At 40.6% G+C, this 25,191-nt stretch overlaps 2 protein-coding genes across 8 annotated transcripts in view; both read right to left on the bottom strand.

Moving 5' to 3' along the window:
- Window positions 1–616: 616 nt before the first annotated feature.
- N4BP2L1 (NEDD4 binding protein 2 like 1) lies at window positions 617–23,753 on the bottom strand. 5 transcript variants are annotated; one of them, XM_027557459.1, is made up of 5 exons: window positions 23,401–23,753; window positions 6,481–6,608; window positions 6,082–6,170; window positions 3,991–4,185; window positions 617–2,657 (listed from the first exon to the last, which is right to left on the bottom strand). In XM_027557459.1, exons 1-5 carry the CDS (start codon window positions 23,577–23,579, stop codon window positions 2,601–2,603), a joined length of 648 nt encoding a protein of 215 aa, XP_027413260.1. In that variant the 5' UTR covers window positions 23,580–23,753; the 3' UTR covers window positions 617–2,600. The 5 variants fall into 5 exon arrangements, with proteins under 5 accessions (XP_027413260.1, XP_027413261.1, XP_027413259.1 ...); XM_027557460.1 differs by having other exon boundaries at window positions 3,991–4,059; window positions 23,401–23,749; XM_027557458.1 differs by having other exon boundaries at window positions 4,109–4,185; window positions 23,401–23,738.
- N4BP2L2 (NEDD4 binding protein 2 like 2) overlaps window positions 6,229–25,191 on the bottom strand; it is an 84,550-nt gene continuing 65,587 nt past the window's right edge. For all 3 annotated transcript variants that reach the window (XM_027557456.1, XM_027557453.1, XM_027557457.1), the window contains one exon: window positions 6,229–6,608. The gene's annotated coding sequence lies outside the window, so the exon portion shown is untranslated. The remainder of the gene's footprint in view (window positions 6,609–25,191) is intronic.

Raw genomic sequence — 25,191 nt, 5'->3', positions numbered from 1 at the left:
AAAGCGATTTGTGTTACTCAACAATCACTTAATGAGAGCCTCTTGTGTATAAAGCACTCTGCCAACCCTGTGAGTAATGCAAATGTGAACGCACAAAACAAGTCAGTGTTAAGTGTTCAAAAATTTTTTTAAATCAGGAGTCATGGGTGTTGAAAGAAAAAATGGGTCATTTCTAGATGGGATAAACAAAGTTGGTGGCATTTTATTAATTTTATGCTCCCAAAAAGGCAAATGTAGCAGGGAACTATTCTGAGCTCATTCAGAGTAGGACAAATACAAAGTAGCCCTGCCCAGGCCAGGTGAACCAGAAACCCTAAGCAGAGAGTCAGAAGTAAATCAGGAGGGCTTGAGTTATGATCCTTCAGCTGCTCCTATGGGACTGAGCAAAGGCACTCTCATCTGGACCCTCTGACACTTCTCACCTCTACTATCCTAAATGAGTCAAGCCACCCACACTGACCTAGTTCTGCACTGACTAGGGACCATGTTGACTAGGATTACCCAGGACCATCTGGGGTCTGGAAAACAGGAGTACTGTTAATGTGGATTATCATCATTATTAGATTATTATGTGTTAAGCTTGGATACACAGAATTTAGCCAAACTATACTTGAGATTCATTCAAATTCACTTAATTTTAGTTTGTTGGGCAAATTCTGCTACTCAAAGGAGACATCAATTTTTTTAAATGTTAATGAAAAAATTACAGATCATTGCTGGTAATCATCAAGATGTTGAATAGATTTCAATAATACTAGATATGGAATATTAAAGTAATACAGTCTTTCTAATGTATAGAGATCAAATAATTTATACACACAAGTAAAATATAAAGTTGCTTTTATCTTTACCTCTGTGTTTCCTAGTCATTAAAGAAGATGGGTAAATATAGTTATAGAAAAACTAGTTCTTAATAGGGTAGAATTTTGTGGAATTTATGGTAAATAAGTTTTTTATTTTCTTAAACCCCCCAAAATTAGATTCAATGACAAGTCCATATAAAGCAATACCATATATAATTTTTAATAACCATAAAAGCACCATTATATAGAACACTTAAAATAATGCTTCACAAAACATTAGAAAGAAGTTGTTGGCCAACAAGAAATAAAGCATACATCCTACATGGTCTTATCTGTGGTCTCACACCAAATTAATCTGATTCCAACCTGTTAAAATTTGATTTGGATTCATAAATTCAATTTTAATATAAGAACTGTAGTAGAACTTTGTCTTAATGCCTCACAAAACACTCAGACTGCTCCTTATAAGAGGAGCATGACTTTTCCTGTTTCCATGTGAGGACATTCTGGATGCTTCATTCCTTGTACGCCCAAAACTTTGGCGCTGCCAACTGATAATACACGTTTATAGGAATAATTTTTAAAAATTGCTTGATTATTCCTCTTAAAAATTGGTGTTTTATAAAGGCAGGCTTGTTTTATATACACTGTTAGCTCAACAGCCAAACAGGTTTATCCCTGTTATCAAACAGGTTTAACCCTGTTTGATAAAGTGGTAGTTAAAACACAAGATGTGACTTGAAACAATGACACTGATTTTCCTAATAGATATTTCTAACAATGACACATCACTAAAATAAAGGGATAATCTCCCAAAGTGTCTACCTCGAAAGACAATATTCCCTTAGGTGTATACTTCCTGATGGCTCAGACAATAAAGCGTCTGCCTGCAATGCGGGAGACCCAGGCTTGATCCCTGGGTTGGGAAGATCCCCTGGAGAAGGAAATGGCAATCAACTCCAGGACTATTCCCTGGAAAATCCCATGGACAGAGGAGCCTGGTAGGCTACAGTCCATGGGGTCGCAAAGAGTTGGACACGACTGAGTGACTTCACTATATACTTCCTGATGTCTTCATCTTAAAGGAAAATCAATATCATCATTACAGCCACACATCTCACATTTTTGGATACACAGATGATCAAAAGTAGCAGTGGCACTAAAAAATTGTTCCTGCCTACTATTTCTCCTCCATCTTTCCAACTTTCCTGATGGAGATGAATTTCCTGAAAAAATAGACTGCTTCAGAGAAAGGGCTACTGAAGCTTTATATTAAAAACAGTTCATTAATGAGCCTATGTGGTTGATTACGTTCTTGGGTATGTTCTCAGGTTTCAGTTTTGAATTAGTTCTTTCCCTAGAGAAAGGATTTTGTTTAATCAAATCGGCAGAATTCCCAGCATCAGACCATGCACATAGGATCACTTTAACAAATGCTTGTTGAAGAGGCATCTAACGACTTCTGCACAGAAACTCTCAGGCTTGACTATTTACACTGGAATTAGAGCTCTGACTACCACTGAACGGAGAATAAATACCAAAAATTGAAGTAAAAACTGATTTAGGAAAATTCGGAATGCCCATAAGAGAGGCCTCTAATACCCATGGTGACAACCACCCCTTCTGTTAAAGGAGCTCTCATTAGTGAAGCTGCCATGCGCCCTCCGGTGTGGGAACTCTGCATAGGTGTTCCAGTACCCTGCACCGTTGGAAGGAGATGCATTATTCCTGTCCTGGTTTCTGTTTGCTCTGCTTGGTTTTTCTGCGTGCAGCACACTGTAAAAGGTAACATCATGTTCATACCGTTCTTTCATTCGGTGTATTTTCTCTCTTGGGACTCCATGAATGTTTCTTCTACGTGGAAAAAAGAAATGCAAATGTTTAGTTAAGGCAGCATATCAAAATGAGTTATATTTTACAAGTGTTTGTAGTTTATAAGTCCTGTATTATTACACAGATATGCACTCCCTATTCTCAGGATGGAACTCTGACAAAAGCAAAACATCGTGTTAAGCAGTTATCGTTCAGCTCAACTGTTTTTCATGCGGCCCTGCACACCCCCAAACTACCCTGGGGCTAGCAAAGAGCTAAAACATCAAAAAATGCTCTGTTTCTGGAAATCTCAATTCTGTGCTTCAAAACATAAGAGCACCATGAGCTCTTCTTATGTGTTTGCCAATTTGTTATGCATATATCTATAATCACTTATGTCAGTCTTAGATACTTCTAGATCCTTATTAAAACAACATTCTTCAATTCTCATGGACATGAGGATCAATTGGGGATATAGTTTTGAAATGTAATTATCAGAGATTTCAACTAAGAACGGGGTCCATGAACTAGGACTTTTAAAAATATTAATCTTATTTATTTTTTGGCTGTGGTAGGTCTTTGTTGCCACAGTACAGGGGCTTTCTCTAGTAGCGGGGCACAGGCCTCTCATTGCAGTGGCTTCTCTGTTGCAGAGAACGGGCTCTAGGTGTGTGGCTTCAGGAGTTGTGACATGTGGACTCAGTGGATACAGCTCCCAGACTCAGTAGTTGTGATGCACGTACTTACTGCTGCTCTGCAGCACGTAGGATCCTCTTGGACCAGGGATCAAATCAGCATTCCTTGCATTGCAAGGCAGATTCTCAACCACTGGACCACCAGGGATGCTCCATGAACTAGGATTTTAACAGTCACCTCAGCTGATTCTGACAGAGGTGATTCACACATCCCTTGGGAAACACTATCTGCTTGTAACCATAAGATGAATTAGACTTATTCCTAAAAAGTAAATTCTGACCTCACTGGTTACTTTAAATCATTGACATTACCAAATAGCACAGATGGTGAATTATCAGAACCCATGCATTCAATCAACAAGTTAGTATTATTTGGACATTTATTGCTTTACAAACTAGAAGCAGCATATAGACCATAAATGAACCACAGACTGTTCAATATCTGAAGGTCTTTGTTTAGCCTAAGTGCAAAAACACCACTCACAAGTGCAATCCCATGCAGAGGAAAGTGCTTTTAAATGTCCATTAATGAAGAAGCATTTTAGCAGAATGTTAAATATGTCCTTTTTGAGGACCAAGTCCAAGCCAAGATTTAGCATTTAGCATTATATTAGAAAACTGACCCCAAAGTAAAGTCTTTCACATTAATAATTCCAAAGTTATCAATTTCCAAGAATTACCATTTCTGGCCTGAAAACTACCATGTCCATTTCCAGCCTGAAAAGATTCTTTTGTTCGGTCTGAAATACCTGAAAATAGCAGGATACATAATGAGGAGCTAGAAAAACAAAGAAGTACCTTGCTAACTCTTGGACGTTGAATTTCCAGCGAGTGTCAGGTTCTCGGAATATAACTTCATAGTTATTTTCAAGTGCCTGATTTTTCAAAAGTACATAAAACATTGAAGACATGGTATGTATGTTTGGGAATGTTTATGCTGCCATTTAACATTTACTACAAATCTTTTCTAACATTCCTTTTGTTTAACCAGTAATTTAATGCCTTAATTTATGTTAACAAATACAGTTGGTACATATCCATACTTAGCCACACTCAGATTATATTATGGTTCCCAATGATAACTTTTCAGTAATTCTATCTACTATGTAGGAAAACGACAAAGTTCTTTGTTTTGAACCTTTAAAAAGATAGATCGTTGAACTAGTTTTAAATTCCCTGTCCATAGGAATGAGCAATGAATTCCAATGGTTTCCCAAAGTCCCGTATATGTGATTATCATAGGTTCACTGGCATCAAGTGCCTTGGCTAGTCCTCACAGCTTGGTTTACAAAGTGAGAGTACCAGAGGCACAGAGCTTGGGAAATAAAAATGATTTCCACATACTTCACACATTCTTCCCTCCAAAAAGTAGCTCTCCCATCCATGCCACATAGTTTGGCTCAATTCACTGTGCCATATTTCCTTGAGTTTAGAAAATGATTACCATTTCCATGGAAACATCAAATGTTCTTTGCATTAATTAACGGACTACTACTTATTTTATCTCAAGGTGAACTTTCTGTTATGACTACTGTTTGTTGTGTTATAAAATACAGAATAAAATGGGCTAAGTAAGGGGATTTCCTCTTCATTCTTTAGATGGAGACTTCTAATTTCAGAAGGGTATCAAATATCATACGTGAAAAATATCTAGTTTCTGTGTCTTAGTAGTAGCTGTGGATAGCTGGGAAAGATTGTGCATATCTAGAAATTAGAAAACAAAAAGTAAAATAACTTCCCTTAAGCTACTCTCAGTTAAGCCCTGCCTCTTGGTTCTGAGTTGTGCCTTAATTAACCTGACTCTTCATATCCCTGTCCATTTTTCTCCTAAGTGGATGTTTGATCCATGAACTGAAGTAACCACAAAGTTGATGCTCATTATGTCCTACATTCAGCAAAGTCCCACAGTCTGGGCCTAAGTAAAACTGATGAAAGTATCTAGACAAAAGCACACCTCTATGTAAGATACTGTGCCCAAAATATTAAAAAAAAAAGCTTAAAAACAGGCTGCCATGAGTCCAGTTTTAGAGATTCACTTTAAAATTAGCCAAGTAGGGAGAATACTCAGCTGTTTTCTTCCTCTCCCTGTTTGTGGATCTTTTCTCCTTATTACATGCAGTAAGGAATGAAAACATATTAGCACAAAAGATGAAATATGTCTGAAAAGTAGATCATACATACTTCATAAATAAAGAAAAATGTACACATTGCTTCATTCATCTGTTCTGACAGTAGATGGCTTAACTGTTACCTTTATATGTGCATTTATATTTGTATTCTAATATCTTAATAGGGTTACAGCGTTACTCCTGAATCTGTTTTTAAACTAAGAAATTCATTGCCCTGGAACTCCATGCAGCAGCAGCACCACATAGCACTGAAGTCCCCAGCGTGGCAAAGACAACTGTCCTAAGAACATCATCTACAGCTCCACTGGAGGCATCACCTAGTCCAGCACTTCTCAGCAGGTTTCAGCAGATGCTCCTACGGATGCCTTCCCTTAGGAAAACAACCAAGACAGAAATGCTGTCAAGAATTCAGACCAAGGGCTATTTTTAAAATGTACCCTGAGGTAGTATTAGCATCTCAGCAAATTTCAGCCATTGAACGGCAGAGAAACACTAAAATAAAACCTCTTTACCTGATTCCTGGGAGAACTACTATTAATGAATATGAGATCACAGAAGACCAAAAAAAGAAGAAAGAACAAATGTTTCAACTTTCTCACAAAATGTCCAGAACTGAAAATTCAGAATGATACTTCTTCCTACCATGACTGCATAGGGCTTCATTTCCCAGGCGTGGAGGTTGGTATTATCAATAATAATGGGGGATATGCCATTCCTCATTGCTTTTCTTGCTGCAACACAATGTTATATAACAGTGAACAACATGCAACAATCACAGAAGGGCGAGTGTACTCCATATTTTGTTATTTTTATTACAGGATGTCCTCATTACACAACTTTAATACTACCTATTTCAGAACCCATTATCAATAATTTTCTTTTTCCTGGAATCTAGGGAGATTACACTCTGGCATTCTGTTTGAGAAGGAAAAATGGCAGAACTTTAGATTAAGCTCCTTCCATAAATTTTTTTCATTTTGCAGGAGCTACAATCTATGTGCACAAGAGGATTTCCCAGGAGCTTGGAAAGGAATCTGTCACCTCTTTTCTGGTTCCACTCATGAGCTTCCTCCAGAAAGTCAGGATTGAACTCATAGGCACCATCTTCCCTGAAGAAAAAATCATCCGTGCTGAAAATCAGGGCTCTGGGAAAGTCGTGTTGCAACTGTCTGGAGAGTGGGGAAACAAGAGATTATTTTATGACTATGCATTTTCATACTATAAATCATTTCCTTCTATCTCTAACATTTAGCAGTTTATACTTCTGAGACCACCAGGTTTGAGTTGTTGAAATTCATTTTAAAAAGAGAGAGTCTCTCTAGAAGGTATCGCTCCTTCATAGGGGTAAGGAGAGGGCTGAGAGGGGACTGTGTGTGTTGCCCAACTCTTTAACAAGTGCTGATCACCACCATGCTGATTTCTGCAGCTACCAGAGCTGATTCTAGATGACACTCTGGAGGCTTCGCTGCAGGGGTGACAAGAGTGGGCACAGCCCTCACTGACATTCCTCTGTGATGCACCACTGCCCAAGTACCCCTGCTGCAGCCCCTTCCTGCACCCCCTTACCTGGCCTGGGTCCCCTCGCCTTGGAGCTCTGTTCTCCATAAGGACCCATGTGAGACACTGGTTCTTGCTGAGGTATGAAATGTAGATAAAAGTGATGTGTGTGCTACCCCTAACAGGTACTTTAGCAGTGACCTAAACCAAATTCTAAAACCAGCAGAAGAAAAGATGCAGATGCAACATTCCCTAGGCTTTCCTAAAGTTCTATCACTCTCTCTGAATATGAAAATACCACACAGAAAAAAAGAAAAAGCATCATGGAGTCCCCTCTTTAACGTAGGAAAGAAAAAAAAAAAAGCACATGAAGTTTTGCACAAAATAACTTCAAAGAGAAGATATTTCCACATGAAATCCTTATTCAGACTTTTTTGGGGGAGAAGATGGCTATTGTGCTAGACAGTAACAAAGTAAATTGCTGATCCTCCTTTCCTCACCTGTAAAAACTGGGGATAACAGCACCCATCTTGCTAAGTAAGGATGACTACCTAATAACCTGGGGAAGCGCCTTGCGCAGTGCCCGACACAATGAGCACATGGTTCTCTCCCTTCTCCCTGTGTGGTTCCCCAGCGTAATTCTAACTTCAAACAAATTGACCAGGCAGATACAGTCCATAACAAAACGGCCGTGCTCAGAATAAAAAGATATTTAAAAGTTGGAGGAAGGACTTCCCTGGTGATCCACTGGTTAAGAATCTACCAACGCAAGGGATGTGGGTTTGATTCCTGGTCCGGGAAGATTCCACATGCTGCACAGCAACTAAGCCTGTGCACCACAACTGCTGAGCCAGCATGCCTAGAGCCCATGCTCTGCAACAAGCAGCCCCTGCAATGAGAAGCCCGCGCACTGCCACTAGAGAGGAGCCCCTGATTGCCACAACTAGACAAAAGCCCACACAGCAACGAAGACCCAGCGCAGCCAAAAATAAGTAAGATTTTTAAAAAAACAAGAGAAAAAATATGTTGGAACATAACAAGAGCAGGAAATGTAAAAAGAAAACAGAACTATTCGGCTCTGTTTGTTCTTCTCCATCAAGAAGAATGCTCTTTAATCAGGAAAGAGCATAAGGCAGTGAAACCACAGATAATGAGTAAAGCACCTAAGCTGCTGGAAACACTTGGGTTCAGTTCCTGACTCTTCCACCACGGTCATGTGGCCTCTCTTTCCAAGCTTCTGTGTTCCTGACTGAAAACTTGTATAATATCACGACCTATTAATCAGAGCTTCTAGTAAGAGCGAAATGAGGTGAGGTACGGGAAAACATTTTTCAAGAGGTAAGGTACTTTACAAACACAAGGTACTGTTATTTTATTAATAACAAATGAAGTCAGATTTTCCATCCAAAACTGTTTACATGCCATCGTAGTAAAGTGCACTGGAGTGTGTACACTCCAATGTAGGAGTGCTAGGAGCGGTGGCAAACAAAATCTGGCCATTTTAAATACACCACAGATACAGAAACGGATACGAAAGGCAAGTATAAAGATCTGATAAAACGGATTTGCATAGTTTCTTTGTAAATGTCTTTTAACCGTAAAGATACTCAAACTGAAAAGCTCAAATCAGATATCCAAACGTTAACCTCCAGGGCAAACAGTTATTACAAAGACACCTTAGAAGAAAACCTAAGGGCAACACTAACTGCACTTTCAGGTGTGCGGATTTTATATTCGTAAATGCTCTACAGTTTTTGAATTCTTTTCATCATTATCTAGTCTAAACATGAAAGTCTCATTCAGAGTTTAAATAATATTGTGTAACTTGTTTTCCTTATCTTTTGTGTACTAAGTTAAGCAACTCTGGATATTAGTTCCAGAACTTCTTAAATATCCCTTCTAAATCTGGCTTCATTTGTCTTCCTATTAAGTCTGCCACTTACAGCTCTGGTTTTGTCATTTTCAAAATGGAGTTTTTCTTTGCATAGACATAGCTTTATCTCCTCTTTATGGTTTATATTATCTACTAGAAGTTAATACTCTAATTTTTCATTAAAAAAAAAAAACCTTTTAAGGCATGTGTTCAATTCACATTTTATTTGAATTCTATTCCCTTCTAGAAAGCAAAAAAGAAAACACAGCAAAGTATCGCCTTGTTTGCAAAATTTTGCCTTAGAGTAAAAGTTAAATTGTTCAGGACCACTATGAAGCTGAACCACCCGCTCATCATTTCCCAAGACACATGTGACCATAGCCTATATGGTCCTCCTAACAAACAGGCAGGAAAAATAGGACTGTTTTTCACCTTTACAACTCTAATGGAACTGGGGGACTGGAGAAGATCAAAGGGTGGACTTTCTGATCTTGCTGAATGATCATTCTTTCAAAACTTGTTTTCCCTTCACCTGAATGTTAAATCAGCACTGGCAGTCATGGTACATTTTGAATACTCAAGACTTAAAAGCTCTCCTAACTAAATGAAGAACTGATTCAATAGGCAATCCTGAGAGTCTAACACTTCAGTGGAAGCAATAAATACCATTCCATAAGCTTCAGAAGTGACAAGCATAATGCCCCAGCTCTAGCTTTCTTAATGGTGGTCAGGAGCCTTATGCATTAGGGAAATTGAGAATGAAAAATGGGGGGGGAAAAAAAGACAATTACACCCACGTAATTTTCACCTCTGCAGTGCCCCCCAAACTCACCTGACACTACTACTATTAGAGTAACTTAGGTTCTAATCTTGATTTCATAACATCACTCTTTTGTGTTATTCTTTCGTTTAACAATAGAGAAACATTTGAATATATTTAGATATCTATTAGTCACTCACCCACTCATTGACAAAGTCCAACATTAGTATGTAACTTTGAGTTGTACCCCTTATTACTGGAATTTTCCAACATGCAAAATAGAATAACATCATCATTCCCCATGTACCCACAGTCCAGCTTTAACAATTATCGTTATATGGCCAGTATTGCTTCATCTGCTTCATACTTCATTTCACCAAATATCTTTTCAGTGTTCAAATTTCCCTGATTGTCTCATAAATCAGTTCAGTTCAGTCGCTCAGTCGTGTCCGACTCTTTGCGACCCCATGAATCGCAGCACGCTGGGCCTCCCTGTTCATCACCAACTCCCGGAGTTCACTCAGACTCACGTCCATCAAGTTGGTGATGCCATCCTGCCATCTCATCCTCTGTCGTCCCCTTCTCCTCCTGCCCCCAATCCCTCCCAGCATCAGAGTCTTTTCCAATGAGTCAACTCTTCGCATGAGGTGGCCAAAGTACTGGAGTTTCAGCTTTAGCATCATTCCTTCCAAAGAAATCCCAGGGCTGATCTTCAGAATTCCTACAATTGGTTTGTTTGAATCAAGAGCTAAACCAGATACATGCTTTGCATTTGGTCCCCACATCCCTTAAGTCTCATTTATTGCATAGTTTTCCCACTCCTTTTTATTTCCACCTAAACTTTCCCCCCACAACCTTTTACATTTAGAAAATGTTCAAACCAATAGAAATAAGTTGAAAGAATACTATGAACACTCCTTACCCTCCATTATTAACATTTTTGTTAACAATGTTAACGTCTTGCCTCATTTATTTTACTTCTCTCACATGTGTATTTTTGATGTACCATTTAAAAATAAGTTGCAGACATCATGATACTTTGTTCCTAAATGCTTTATCAAGTATCTTCTATAAATAAGAACATTATCCTAAATAATCACATCACAACTTAAAAACTGAATTATAAATTATAAATATTATAAATATATACTATACATAAATTATATACTAATTTATATTACAATTTTATATTACAGCTATTTATAATGCATGCATGCTCAATTGTGTCCAACTCTTTCTGACCCCATGAACTGTGTAGCCCACCAGGCTCCTCTGTTCATGGGATTTCCCTGGCAAGAACACTGGAGTGGGCAGCCATTCCGTTCTCCAGGGGATATTCCCGAGCCAGTGATCGAACCCGGATCTCCTGCATTGCAAGTGGATTCTTTACCTCTGAGCCACCAGGGAAGGCCTTAGCTATTTATAATAGCCAATGTTAATAGATTTTTAAATTTAAAATGTCCTTCATGGTATGAATAACATCTTCACAGGTTCAAGTACAGCATTTAGTTATTAACGTCTCTTTGGTGTCAATCTAGAACTGTCCTCATGCCTTCTTTGGTTTCCCTTTTTTTTAAAAAAAATTACTTTTAATTGAAGGATAATTGCTTTACAATATTGTAATGGTTCCTGCCAGATATCGACGTGAATCAGTCATAGGTATATACTTGTCCCCTCTCTCTTGAACCTCCCTCCCTGCTTTCCCTTTTTGAAGAGTCTAGTCAGTTGGCTTGAGAATGCCCCACATTCTGTATTAGCCTGGTTATTTTCCTCATAATTAGATCCAGATTAAACATTTGTGGAAGGAAAATACAGAGGTGATGTTTGCGTACCTGACTGCACATGATGACCATCTGTACCATCCTGCTAAGTTTATCATTTGGCTAACAGGTGGCATCAGCTAGTATTGCTCCCCTTGTGATACTACATCATGTTGGGGTGGGGGTGGGGAGTTGATGTAACGAGAGGCCCCGTGTAACATCCTATTCCCCAACAACCTTTCCCTCAATGAGCTTTATATTCATTGCTGATCACTGCCAAGTGAGTTATTACATTGGGAATAGCAGAATACTTATTACTTCATGTAATTTCTTCTGTATTTACTAGGTGGCATTGTTTAGTAAAGAAGAGCACTCTTCCCTTTCCCCTTTTAATAATGCTTACCATCATCATTCTTTATGATGCTCAAATTGTCCCAAATTTGACAAGCAGGTGCCCCCTCAAACTGGTTCCTGTGTCTTGCTCTACACCAACCTTAAAAATATTACTTTTCCTTTCTAATTAGCAAAGTAACACATATTCAAGGCAAAATATTTTGGAAGAGAAAACTGCGAAACAGGAGATGTTCCTATATTCCTCAACCTAAAAATAATTACTAATATTTTGATTGTCTTTCCAGGAGATAGAATTTTTTTTTCTCATCTGATATTTTGTTCCATAAAAACAGAAACATAATGCAGAGAATATCAACTTCTCGTCACTAAACTTATTTCCACAGCAACTATTTCCCACCTCATGAAGTATGATTCTATGCCATTATTTTTTTTAATTATTTTAATTGGAGGCTAATTACTTAACAATATTGTAGTGGGTTTTGCCATACACTGACATGAGTCAGCCATGGGTGTACATGTATCCCCTATCCTGAATCCCCCTCCCACCTCCCTCCCCATCCCATCTCTCAGGGTTGTACCAGTGCACCAGCCCTGAGCACCCTGTCTCATGCATCAAACCTGGACTGGCGATCTATTTCACATATGATAATATACACTGAAACATATATATTCTCTCAAATCATCCCACCCTCACTTTCTCCCACAGAGTCCAAAAGTCTGTTCTTTATGTCTGTGTCTCTTTTGCTGTCTCACATATAGGGTCATCATTACCATCTTTCTAAATTCCTTATATATGTGTTAATATACTGTATTGGTGTTTTTCTTTCTGACTTACTCTGTATAATAGGCTCCAGTTTCATCCACCTCAGTAGAACTGATTCAAATGTGTTCTTTTTAATAGCTGAGTAATATTCCATTGTGTATATGTACCACAGCTTTCTTATCCATTTGTCTGCCAATGGACATATAGGTTGCTTCCATGTCCTAGCTATTGTAAACAGTGCTGTGATGAACACTGGGGTACATGTGTCTCTTTCAATTCTGGTTTCCTCGGTGTATATGCCCATTAGTGGGATTGCTGGGTCGTATTATGACATTATTTTTGATGAGTTATTCATATGGATGAACCATAATTTACTTAACCAATACTCTGTGGCCAGGTATTTAGTTTGTCCCCAACTTCTTTGATTCTCAGCAAGTTTAAGTATTTTTCCTTATGTGTGCTGCTCATTTAGAGATATTCTTTTGTGAACTGCATTTTCATGTCCTGTGGTTGTTGATAAAACCTCCTTATTGGGAGGTTTATGGCTAAATTAATTTGTAAAATCTTTATTAAGTACCTCAATTTATTTTTAATTTTGTTTATAATGAACTCTAACATACAAGTCTCAATTAACAGAACTTTTCTTAGTCACATGAACTCATCTTTTACGTTCTACTTTCTGTCTTTGATAATACATTTATAACAGTCTTTCCCAACCCAAGATTATGTAAATATTCATCTATGTTCTATTATATTTCACTCCTCAATCCATCTAAAATTTCAGCTTTTATGTGGTTAAAACAGAATGAAAATGGATCCCTATCTCAAGCCACTAATAAAAACCTGAAATGGATTAAAGACTTAAGTGTAAGACCTGAAGCATAAAACTCCTAGAAGAAAGCGTAGGGGAAAATCTCCTTGACACTGGTCTTGGCAATCAGTTTTTAGGTATTACATCAAAAAGCACAAGCCACAAAAGCAAAAAAGTAGTAAAAGACGCTACATCAAACTGAAAAGCTTCTACACAGCAAAGGAAACAATCAACAAAATAAAAAGGCAATCTACCAAATGGCATCACCAACTCGAAGGACATGTGTTTGAATAAGCTCAGGAGTTGGTTGTTGGACAGGGAAGCCTGGCGTGCTGCAGTCCATAGGGCTGCAAAGCATCGGACACAACTGAGTGACTGAACTGAACTTACCAAATGGAAGAAAATATTTCCAAATCATATATCTGATATGGGATTAATAACCAAAAAATGTAAATAACTCATACAACTCATTAGCAAAAAAAAAAAAAAAATCCAATTAAAAAAAGACCAGAGGATCTGAATAGACATTTTTCCCAAGACACACAAATGGCACACAGGTACATAGAAAGGTGCTCAACAGTGCTAATCATGAAGGAGATGCAAATCAAAATCCCAATGAACTATCACCTCACTCCTGTTAGAATGGCTATCATCAGCAAAACAAGATATTAAAAGTGTTTATGAGGATGTGGAGAAAAGGAAACCCTTGTGCACAGTTAAAAGGAAAGTAAATTATTGCAGCCTCTGTGGAAAACAGAATGGAGATTTCTCAACAAGTTAAAAATAGAACTACCCTGAGATCCAGTAATCCCACTTTTGGTTTACACCCAAAGGAAATGAAAACAGGATCTTCAAATTATCTGTATACTCCCCATGTTTACTAAAGCATTATTCACAATAGCCAAAATATGAAAACAAGTGTTTGGCAGTGGGCAAGTGGATAAATGTGGTAAATATATGCAATGGGATATTTTTCAGCCAGGAAAAAGAAGGAAATGCTTCCATTTGTGACAACATCAATGAATTTTAAGGTCATTATGTTAAGTGAAATAAATCAGACAAAGACAAATGCTATATGACCTCACTTATACGTGGAATCTAAAAAAGTCAAACTCATAGAAACAGAGTATAGTGATGGTTTCCAGGGGCTGAGGGTGTGGGAAATGTCGGTCAAAGGGTACAAACTTCCAAGTAAAAGATGACTAAGTTCTGGGGATCTAATGCACTGCATGGTGGTTACTGCTAATCCTGTATTATGCACCAAAAAGCTGCTGAGTAGATCCTAATATGTTCTCATCACAGAAAAGAAATGGTGATTATGTGACACAATGGCAGTGTTAGCCAAGACTACAGAGGTAACCATTTTTCAACGCAGGAAGGTATCAAATCAACACACTTTACAAGTTAAACTTACATAATGTTATCAGTTACACCTCAATAAAGCCTGGAAATAAAAAAAAGACAAGTGAGTGGCACACATGGATTAAAACCCAGGCTTCTGGCCTCAGAGCTTTACACTAAACAACTGTAACTGAGGGCCGTAAAATAAACCACAGTTATCTTCTTTCTCTAGTGACACTGAGGTTCTCTGCAATCTTCTGTACCATAAACAAAATTTTCAGTGAACATCACTGTGCCAATCTACTTGTGAATATGTAGAACATCTCCTGAGGGTATATCCTCAAGTGGAATAGAAATGGAAATATTTTAGGTTTTTTTGAAAAGTAGAGCAGGTGTTATTTAAAATTTCCTTCCTTTCAGAAAAAAGAAAAATTTTTTTTCTCACAGAATATATGGTGCATGAAGGCAGGGATTTTGTCTTTTTTTGTTCAATGCTCTACTCTACATGAGACATAATAGATATTTGGTAAGTGTATGAGTGGTTCTTAAATATCAGGTTTTGTTGCCTTAATTATGCAAACTTTGTATAGGGTTGAAAAGAATCTCTGAGAATTTCTATTTACTCTTTATGTGTTGAGAATTTTACCAAAACCTCAGGTTTATCCCCAAAGGAGACTGGGAAAGAGCATTCTTCCTAGACTCCAGTACTTCCTCTAGATGTTATCGGAACCTTCCCCAATGACTGTAAGCTGGGAGGCAGGAAACAGGTTCAGCAACTCAGCAACCTGAGGAGAATGGGGAGGGAGACATAGCTGTAAAAATCTTGAGCCTGATCAAGGTGTGGCTGATCTTCTTGGTGCTGCCAACTGCAATGCCAAGGCTAAGCCTTGCCCTTAGGCAGATGGAGCTCAGCCATCACCAGCTTCATGAACGCCGCCAAGCCACAGGGGCTAAGGGCATTCCAGTAAATAGTTCCCAGGCCATCCCAGGCTCACTCTCGTCCTCACACCTCCAAAGCAGGGCATGTTTATGAGATTCCAAACCAGACTCCTAGTTAGCCCTCATGTGCCAGAGTGGCTCCACTGCACTTTCCAGCAGAAATTCCTTTCAATGTCTTGCGTGTGAACAGCAACTTTCCAGAGAATTCAGCAATGCCACAGGTTTCTCCTATGTTTAATGCTTTGCTGGTCAACTCAGTCATGCTCCGACGAGAAGGAATCACGTAATAACATGTGGGTTCCTTACCCTGACGGTTGAAATACAGATAAACTAAGCTCTTTTTATCAGAGAAGGCAATGGCAACCCACTTTAGCACTCTTGCCTGGAAAATCCCATGGACGGAGGAGCCTGGTGGGCTGCAGTCCATGGGGTCGCTAAGAGTTGGGCACGACTGAGCGACTTCATTTTCACTTTTCACTTTCATGCAATGGAGAAGGAAATAGCAACCCACTCTAGTATTGTTGCCTGGAGAATCCCAGGGACAGAGGAGCCTAGTGGGCTGCCGTCTATGGGGTCGCACAGAGTCGGACACGACTGAAGCGACTTAGCAGCAGCAGCAGCAGCAAGCTCTTTTTATAGGGTATTGACAAGTTTTTTCATTACACAACAGATTGAAATCAACCTCATTACACTTTGATCAGGTCACTCTCACTGGCCTCTTCCTTTGGTGCAGAAGAAAAAAGTCTGATTTGAAATAAGGAGAATTTATCCACTATGACCTTGATCAAGATATGTAACTTCTTGAAATAATGCCATTTGCAGCAATATGAACAGACCTAAAGATTATCGTACTAAACAAAGTCAGAAAGAGAAAGACAAATACCAAATGATATCATTTATATGTAGAATCTAAAATAACAATACAAATGAACATAATCTATGAAAAAAAAATAGATTCACAGATATACAGAACAGACCTGTGGTTACCAAAGCGGAAGGGGGAGGGAAGGGAAGGAATGGGAGTTTGGAATTGGCAGAGGAAATTATGTGTAGGATGGATAAACAACAAGGTCCTACACAGAGAACTATATTCAATATTCTGTGACAAACCATAATGGAAAATAATGTGAAAAAGAATATATACATATATATATATGAGTCATTTTGCTGTACAGAAAAAATTAACACAACACTGTAAATCAACTATACTTTAATACAATTTTTAAAAAAGATATATAACTTCTTAGAGTTTAGTGTCTTCAGCTTGGACTAGATGAACTCTGTGAGAACTTCCTGATCCTTTCCTGAGATTTTCCTATGAGAATATTCTTCCCCTTTCGTTTCTTTCTCTATTTCTACTGCTTCTCTAATCGTAACCACACCTATGACATTACATGGCCCAAATTCAGTAGGATCTTCTTCCCATACCCCAGTAGCTCAAGGACTATAGTGGTGGTGATTCTCCTGTTACCTTTCTAGTACACGACTGAGAAAAGACACTGCACTGTGTGTTCTTACTCTCCGTGATCACAGGTAGCATATATAGTCCTGTTTCTTCCCAACCTTCAGAGAGAGGCACTGCAAGGACTCTCAGCACTGGGGAGAAGAGATTCTAGGAACCACCTTAGGAAAAAAATCACTAAAAATATAAAAAGTCAGTAGCTTCTCCAAGTAGACCTGAGTGGCTAAAAATCTGAGATGGCACCTGCCTGATGCTCTAATTTTCATACACACAGACCTGGAATACTACAAACTCTCTATTTTGACCTTGCTTTTACTTATGAGAACCCTAGCCTCATAATTAAAAACACCATGGTCCAGAGCACTGTGGAGCGAATATGCTCTGGGGTCTAATTACTCACTACTTAGTTAACCTAACTAATCCCCTCTTCCCACTGCTTCTCATATTTTTTTTTTTAAACTGCATTTGGTTTAAAGTGTACCTTCGTCCCCATCTCTGTTCTATCATTGCATCACATCAGGAAAGCATCCTTTCACCTCCTTGGACAGCTCTGGTGCCAAGAAATAATGAAAACTTATTTCTCTTGATGGAAAATTACAAGTCATCCAGACATATGAATAAGGAGAAAAGACAGCTGTCAGTGAATATCCTTTGAGCCTACTGAATCCATATCACAAACCATTTTTGATGGTGCCTAAACAAACATTGCAAAGGATGTGTGTCATAAAGCATGGTCCCCAGGCTTTGCTTTGACTCAAACTTAAAGATTTAAAATGCATGAACTGACTTAAGGTTGAGAACTTTTAATTTTTCAAACAAGACCATTAAAATTAAAAAAAAAAAAAGACTACCCTAAACTATTGCCATTTCAAAAGGATGTTTTAGTCATATATTCATGTAAGGCAATATTATTCAGTCACAAAGTAATGAAATTCTGACACATGCTATAACATAGATGAACCCTGAAAACATTAAGCTAAGTGAAATAAGCCATACACAAAAGGACAAATACCATATGATTCCCCTTTCATAAGGTATCTAGAGTAGTCAAATACAGAAATAGAAAACTGATCAGAGGTAGGTTACCAGGAGCTGAGGGGAAGGGAGATGCATTGCTTAATGGATAGAGTTTCTGTTTGTGGTGATAAAAATTTTTTATAAAAGACAGTGGTGATGACAGCATATCACGTAATTAATAGCCCTGAATCGGACACACTTAAAAACGGTTAAAATGTCCTCAAAGGGGGGACATTACACACACACACACAGAAGAAAGCACAGAAGTAAACAGAAGTCCACAGATGTTTTCATTGAAGTCAGAGGAAAGAACAGGTGCAGATCCAAATGAGTATATATCAGTTCAGCTGTGGAAACAAATAGTTCTGGATCACCTGCTGAGGGTAAAAGGGTCTTGGAATTGGAATTCTATTTCTTCTCTCAATCCTATACTTTTTTATCCAGCTTTTTAACATTCTCCGTGGTCTGGCCATGGGGTTACCTAACCAACACACTCAATATGAACAATTCACTGCAATCAAGCCCTGCTACTCGTGAGCCTAGAACACTCAAGGTCTTTCCTATCCCCATCATCTTATGTATGATGCTAATCCTTTTCCTTGGCTTTCTGGTCTTCAGACATCCTCCTGGTCTTCCAGGGCAGTCTGAGAACCACCTCCACATGGAAGAGACTAGCTCTTCCCTAATTATCCTATCCTCCTAATAACCATCCTCAGTGACTCCACTGGCCTTGACCACCACCAGCACAGAAGAGGCTACTTCCCATGAGACTTTACTTACCCACAGCAGTGTGCTGGTTACTATCTTCCATTTGTTAGTCATGTGTAGGCTCCTTCTCTCAACCTTATATTATATATACCTTACTGTGCTTAGTCACTTCAGATCAGATCAGATCAGTCACTCAGTCATGTCCGACTCTTTGTGACCCCATGAATCGCAGCACGCCAGGCCTCCCTGTCCATCACCAACTCCCAGAGTTCACTAAGACTCACGTCCATCGAGTCAGCGATGCCATCCAACCAGTCGTGTCCAATTCTTTGAGCCACCATGCACTGCAGCCCACCAGGCTCCTCTGTCCACGGGAATTCACCAGGCAAGAATACTGGAGTGGGTTGCCAAGCCCTCCTCCTGGGGATCTTCCCAACCCTGGATTGAACCCAGGTCGCATTTCTGGCAGATTCTTTACCATCTGAGGTGTTAATAGTCTTATCAGTACTTAGGAAATACTTCTATTGTTGACTAGTGAGTAATTAACAATAGTTGGTATTTATGAAGACCACACATTCTACAGTGCTTTCACATTCATAATCACAGGATGATTGTTTTTTTTAATATAAATTTATTTTAACTGGAGGCTAATTACTTTATAATATTGTACTGGTTTTGCCATACACTGACATGAATCCACCACGGATGTACACGTGTTCCCCATCCTGAACCTCCATCCCACCTCTCTCCTCATCCCATCCCTCTGGGTCATCCCAGGGCACCAGCCCCGAGCAACAGGATGATTGTTTACCACAGTATCTTAAATCCTCACAATAAACTAACTAAAGGAATATTAGCTCCATTTTAATGAAAAAGAACCTGAGGTGTTCAATCAAATGATCTATACTAGTTCACAGGCTAATAAAATGTAATAAAATAGTTCATAATTAAACAATTAATAGCCCTGAGTAATTAAAATCAGTCTCCTTACAGATTAAAAAAAACTTCTTTGTATGTCCAAACCAAGAATAACCCTAGGGAAGCCCTTTATATAAAAAATTACTTATTTACTTGGTTATTTAATAAATGCTTCATCATACAACCTATGTCTATAGAGCCAAGTTATTGAATAAAACTACTTGCAGTTAAAAAGTTATTTTCGCCTTTAAAAAGTTTGCAAACTTTTTATGGAAAAAGTTGAGAAAAAAATGAGAAAGTCAGGGGCAAAAGTCTGTATTCTACCCACTGCCTAAAAATCAACTATAGATACTTATCTTTTTACACATTTCTTAAAACAAAAAATGGTATTTTTGTGTATATTAGAACATAGATGTCAAACGTACATCTATGTTTTCATTAATAACACGTGACTTATAAGCCAATCCTCTATTTTTGTACACTTAAGTTGGCTCACATTTTTTTCTAGGACATCAAAACTCTGCTTAACATCCCTCTAATCTCATGCACTTGTCCAGTTATTGCCTTAGGATGAATTCCTGGAAGTAGAGTTTACAGGCCAATGACAATAACCTATTTTTGAAATGCTTTTTAAATGAAATAGAGGTGATAAAACACATATAGCAGGGAAGCTAATTTTTTAGTACTCTGATGTACTTAAAAATTTTAAGGCAGATAAAAACTTCAACTGTTTTTTAACATGCCCATAGAATTTAAATAGATGTTTTCCACATTCCAGTCCCTGCAAAGTGTGAAAACATACAGATGAAAAGCACAGAAATCTAACATTGATTTGGGACACCAGACAGAGCCTAATTTCAAAAGCATTTTTATTTGTTTAATCAAATGAGAAATGAAAGTTAAGTAGAAAAAAAGATGAACCTGCATTTGTAAAAGCAGATCTCCTCCAATTTTTTTTTAAGTTTTATTTTCCTGATTCAAGAAATACATGCTCATTATAGAAAATTTGGAATATACATAGAATAATAAAAATATGAATTTCCCAGAATCCAACAATACATAAGATAGCCTTACAGTTTTTACTACTTTCTTACCTACGTGTATTTTTTTTAAAAACAATTTGCAATCCTCCTTTTCTCCCCACAAATGGCCTGTGACGTTCTGCATCCTCACTGCAGGCCTCTCTCCTTGCTGAGCTGTGGCTTGTATCCTTGCCTGTTCTCCTGATTTCCATGTAAATACACAACCCACCTCAAAGCAGGGCCAAAGTTCTGTGTTCTCAGAATTGCCCAGGTCCAGCCTATCAAGAGACCTCACAACGTCAGCTCCCAGCTGCCTCCTTCACTTCAGAGTCAGGCTTCTCCCCAGGAACACCATGAAGATGATCTCAGCTGGTCAACATCTTCAGCAGAAATGAACACCTCTTAAAATGTATACAGCGGTTTAAGGTTTAACAAGTTCTCTCACACAGATGTAATCCTCACAGGAGTCCTCTGAAGCAGATGGAGCAGATTTCCCTGTTTAACAGGGAAGGAAACTGAGGAGTTGAGAGCACAGCTATTCCATGGCAGAGCTTGGATTTGAAGCCATAAATTAGGACTTCCCTAGTGGTCCAGTAGTTAAGATTCTGCATTTCCAATGCAGAGGCACAGGCCCGATCCCTGTTCCAGGAACTAAGGTCCCATGAACCATTGGGTGCGGCCAGAAAAAAAGAAAAGCCATAAATTGACTCAAAGTTCAGAGCTCTTTACCTAGCCTTTACTAACAAAACACTTTTAAGTCTTACAATTAGAAATTAAGAGCTAGAAAGATCTTCAGTAAATCATCTAACCTAATCTCTTACTATTCACTTATAAGGAAAGTAAAGAACAGGTGACTGTCCAAAGTCACCAAACTGTTTTGTGACAATGAGGATCTAAAAGCAAAGTCTTCAGACTTCCAGGCCAGTGCTCATGGCAGCCATTCCTAGAAAGACGTTCTTTAATAAGTTGGTCTCTTATCTGGTGTCTTCCACTTAGCCAAAAGTCAACCAGGAATTAAAATCTTAAAAGTGTAGCTGTTAGAGCCAGAAGGGACCTTAAGATCAACCAGGCCAACGCACTAGCTTTGGAAATGAAGAAAGTTGAGGCCTAAAACACACCACTTCTGCTGTTCAATTCTGTGCACCCTGCACTCACCATATTACTCCCCTCTGGGTAGCTCGAAACAAAATCTGGCCAAAGACGTTTATTCCCTTCTTGGACACAGTGTGTGAGAGGCGACAGATCAGCAAGGCCAAAGTAAAACTGAAGAGGGTTTGACTGCAAGAAGTATCTGGTTGGTAACAGATGTACCCACCATGACTATCATAAAATAATCAAGTTCTGCCAGGTTCCAGGAAAGCTTCCCCATTCTCCACTCAGAGAAAAGACCTATTGAAATGTGTGTCGTTCTTAGAAAAGGGTACCAATGGCCATTTGGAAGTCACCAGTTCCTTGAATCTGTGAAAATGTAGCAATAAGGTTTTGCTAAAGGCAAATCAGCCAGGAATCCTAATTAAAACTGGAAGCACATCCCCAGGGCTGTCATCTTTCCCTGACCCTACAGGACCCAACCCTTCCTCCCACGTTCTTTGTGTACCATTCAAATCCGCTTCTGATTGTTCGCTGCTACCTGGATTCTTTTTCTAAGGTTCCACAGTTCCACGGCCAGCCCCTATGATTCTACAGCTAGCTAGCCTTATGTCTCTGGTGAGATGGAAAGCTCTTTGAGGGCCAGGGACCACTTCTACTGAACACATACTACTGCCAGACACTGCACTTTTGCAGGGTAAGATATGGCCCCCACCTTCAAGAAACTTACAGGATAAACAAAACCATGTGCAAAACTGAGCACAGCCGCAGAGGTGTAAACAGGAAGCGGAGGAGCCCTGAGTACGAGGATAACAGACTTGAGTCTTAAAGCGCTGTTGTAATCAGTTAAGAGAAAGGGCAACGGAGGGGCAAGCCAGGCAAAGGCAAACCAGGCAGGCGGGCCAGCGTCAGCAAAGCCAAGGAGAGAAACAGTTCAACGCTGCAGAGTGGTGGGAGTTGAGGCTGGAGCGGCAGGCCTAGCAAGGTGGCCAAGGCAACAAGCCCGTGTCATTCACGCTGCCCCGATACGGGGGCAGCTGACGCAATTCGCGGGTAAACTAATTTGGGCGCCTTGGGGACAGTTGAAAGGCTGTGTCGGTGACGGCCTGCGAGGCCACGCGACCCCCTTCCAGGGGCACCTGTGCGCCTTCGCAGTCACCAAAGCACACGCGGGGCTGCCTCGACCTGCCAGATATTCTACGCGATCGCGCGCCCTGGCCCGGCCCCGACCCCCGGCCCGAGCGTCTCCGCTCTGGTTTAAAACGCCTGTTGACGCACTGTGGCGGGTGCCTGCACGCCAGCGGGCGGCCCGGCGGTCTCCTCTGCAGTCGCCATCGGGCTTTCCCAAAGAAGGCTGCCCTTGGGCCCCCGACCCCAGGCTGCGAGAGTCGGGGAGAAGGCGTCCAGCCCCGCTGGCAGGGGTCCGCGCGGTGGGGGGCGGGGGTGGGGGGGCGGTGCCATGGGGGCTCGCGCCAGGCGCGGTGCAGACCACCGTCCTCCCGCGAGGGCGCAGCCTGGGAACCCACGGCACGGGCCGCCGCGTCTCAGGCCCGCGGCCCGGCCGGGAACCGGGTGGCCCGGCTTCCCCTCGGCAGGCGCGGGCTGGACCGGAGCCCGACGGGGACTCGGCGCGCGGCGCATCATTACCTGGCCAGTGTAGTTTTCCCCGAGCCCGGGAGGCCTCGCAGGAGGTAGAGGTGTTTCCGAAAGCTGTGGCGGCGCGGAGGTGTCCCACGCAGGGGCGGCGGGGCTGGCGGCCGAGGCGGCGGTGGCTGCTGCTGCCGGAGGCTCAGCCTCCCAAAGGATTCAAGAAAACTCTCCTCCATGGGGTGGGGGCTGGCGGCGAGAGCCCTGCGTTCCCTTTCCTGAAGTCACGGTCTTGGCCAAAGCTGTTGTTTTTGTGGCTCTCCGGCCATGTGATAGATGGAGGGGCGGGCGCTCGCAGCCCAGCCCCTCCTTCCCACCCGCCCGAACCGCGCTGCGTGGGAGGGGTCGTCCCTACCTGGAAAGCCGGGGACGCTGGGAGACTGACAGCCGGGAAAACCTCCACTCCCCTCCCACCGCCCACCCTCACCTCCAGCCCAGACCATGCCTCCCTGCCCCTGTCGCCCTGGGCCCACCGAGCAGGACACTGGTCACTTCCCCGGGCGGCCCGTGTGGAAGGCAGGCCTTCTGCAAAAGCCCTACCCCATCCCACCGCCCACTAGGCCTTGAAAGTGAAATAATTTTAGTTGAGGAAGAGAACGTGAACAGCATTTTGAACAGTAACAGTAAAAACCATAGTCTCCCCCAGTTTGTGAGCACCAATATCTGGCTGGTGTCCCAGTGGCTAATGCCACTCTCCCAGGACCTGTATAATTCTCCCCTCCTCCACCCTTTTTTTTTTTTAAATTCTTCTTTATCAGCGGGCCAAAAATATTTTTAGAAAGCTTTGTTGCTTCTACATAACTTTAGAAATCTCTTCTTTAAAACAAGGCACCCCTTAAAACTCAGACAGATTTATGAACAGTAGTATAAACTAGGCCTCCTGAGAAAGAAGGGTTACTGCCCAGGTACACGCTTTGTTGCCTGAAAAGACATGGTCTCCCCTGAAACTATTTCAGCTCCCCAGGGAAAGGAGCAGTCTACTGACACTAGAGAGAAGCATCCAGAATTCAGTTCTAAGTTCTGGGAACTGGTGAGCGCCAGTTGGTTGATCACCACAGTACCTTCCAATATTTCACACTCAAGAGTGTGATAGAAAGATCCTATTTTCTGAACTAAAATCTAAGAAGCGTGGACTGAAAGAGACAGTATTGAAAATTAACACCATCCTGGAAAAATCCCAGATACATGGTGGCTTGGGCTGTAATAACCATTGTAAAGCAAATACATTTTGTTTCAGGCAGCTAAGGTATGAAAATTTTGAAAAGGAACTGTGAAGAAAAGCAATTTACTTCTAAAACAAAACCCAGGAATTGCACAATGAGCTCTGGAAGGCACTCTCCAAGCAGGGAGGGGCTCTATGCTCAGAATTTCACCTTCCTCTTGGGGTTCTACTAGGGAGGGGCAGAGGAGGACAGGGCGGTGAGCTACTCTCTCTTGACATATCCCTTCCCAGCATCTGAGCAAGGATTTTTAGCACTGCTGAGAAACACTGAAATCTCAAAAGCTTCTCTAAATATTAGGGGAAAACCATAAGGAACAGAGACTATAGATGAATCATAAAAATATGTGATGCTTATCATGTATGTATCCTATCATACTTCTATGTATCCTAGCATACTTCTTACAAGAACTTTTTGCCCAGCCTCAAATACTACCTTTTCCATTCTAGACTTGTGTTCTCTAATATAGGAGTCACAAGCCACACGTGAAATATGACTGGTCCAAGTGAGACTGGGGCATCCCTGGTAGCTCAGCTGGTAAAGAATCCACCTGCACTGCAGGAGACCTGGG

This window comes from Bos indicus x Bos taurus, chromosome 12, assembly GCF_003369695.1.
Source record: "Bos indicus x Bos taurus breed Angus x Brahman F1 hybrid chromosome 12, Bos_hybrid_MaternalHap_v2.0, whole genome shotgun sequence".
Taxonomy (NCBI): Eukaryota; Metazoa; Chordata; class Mammalia; order Artiodactyla; family Bovidae; genus Bos; species Bos indicus x Bos taurus.
Note: the sequence above shows the minus strand (reverse complement) of the source record. Positions and strands in the feature narration are given on the sequence as shown.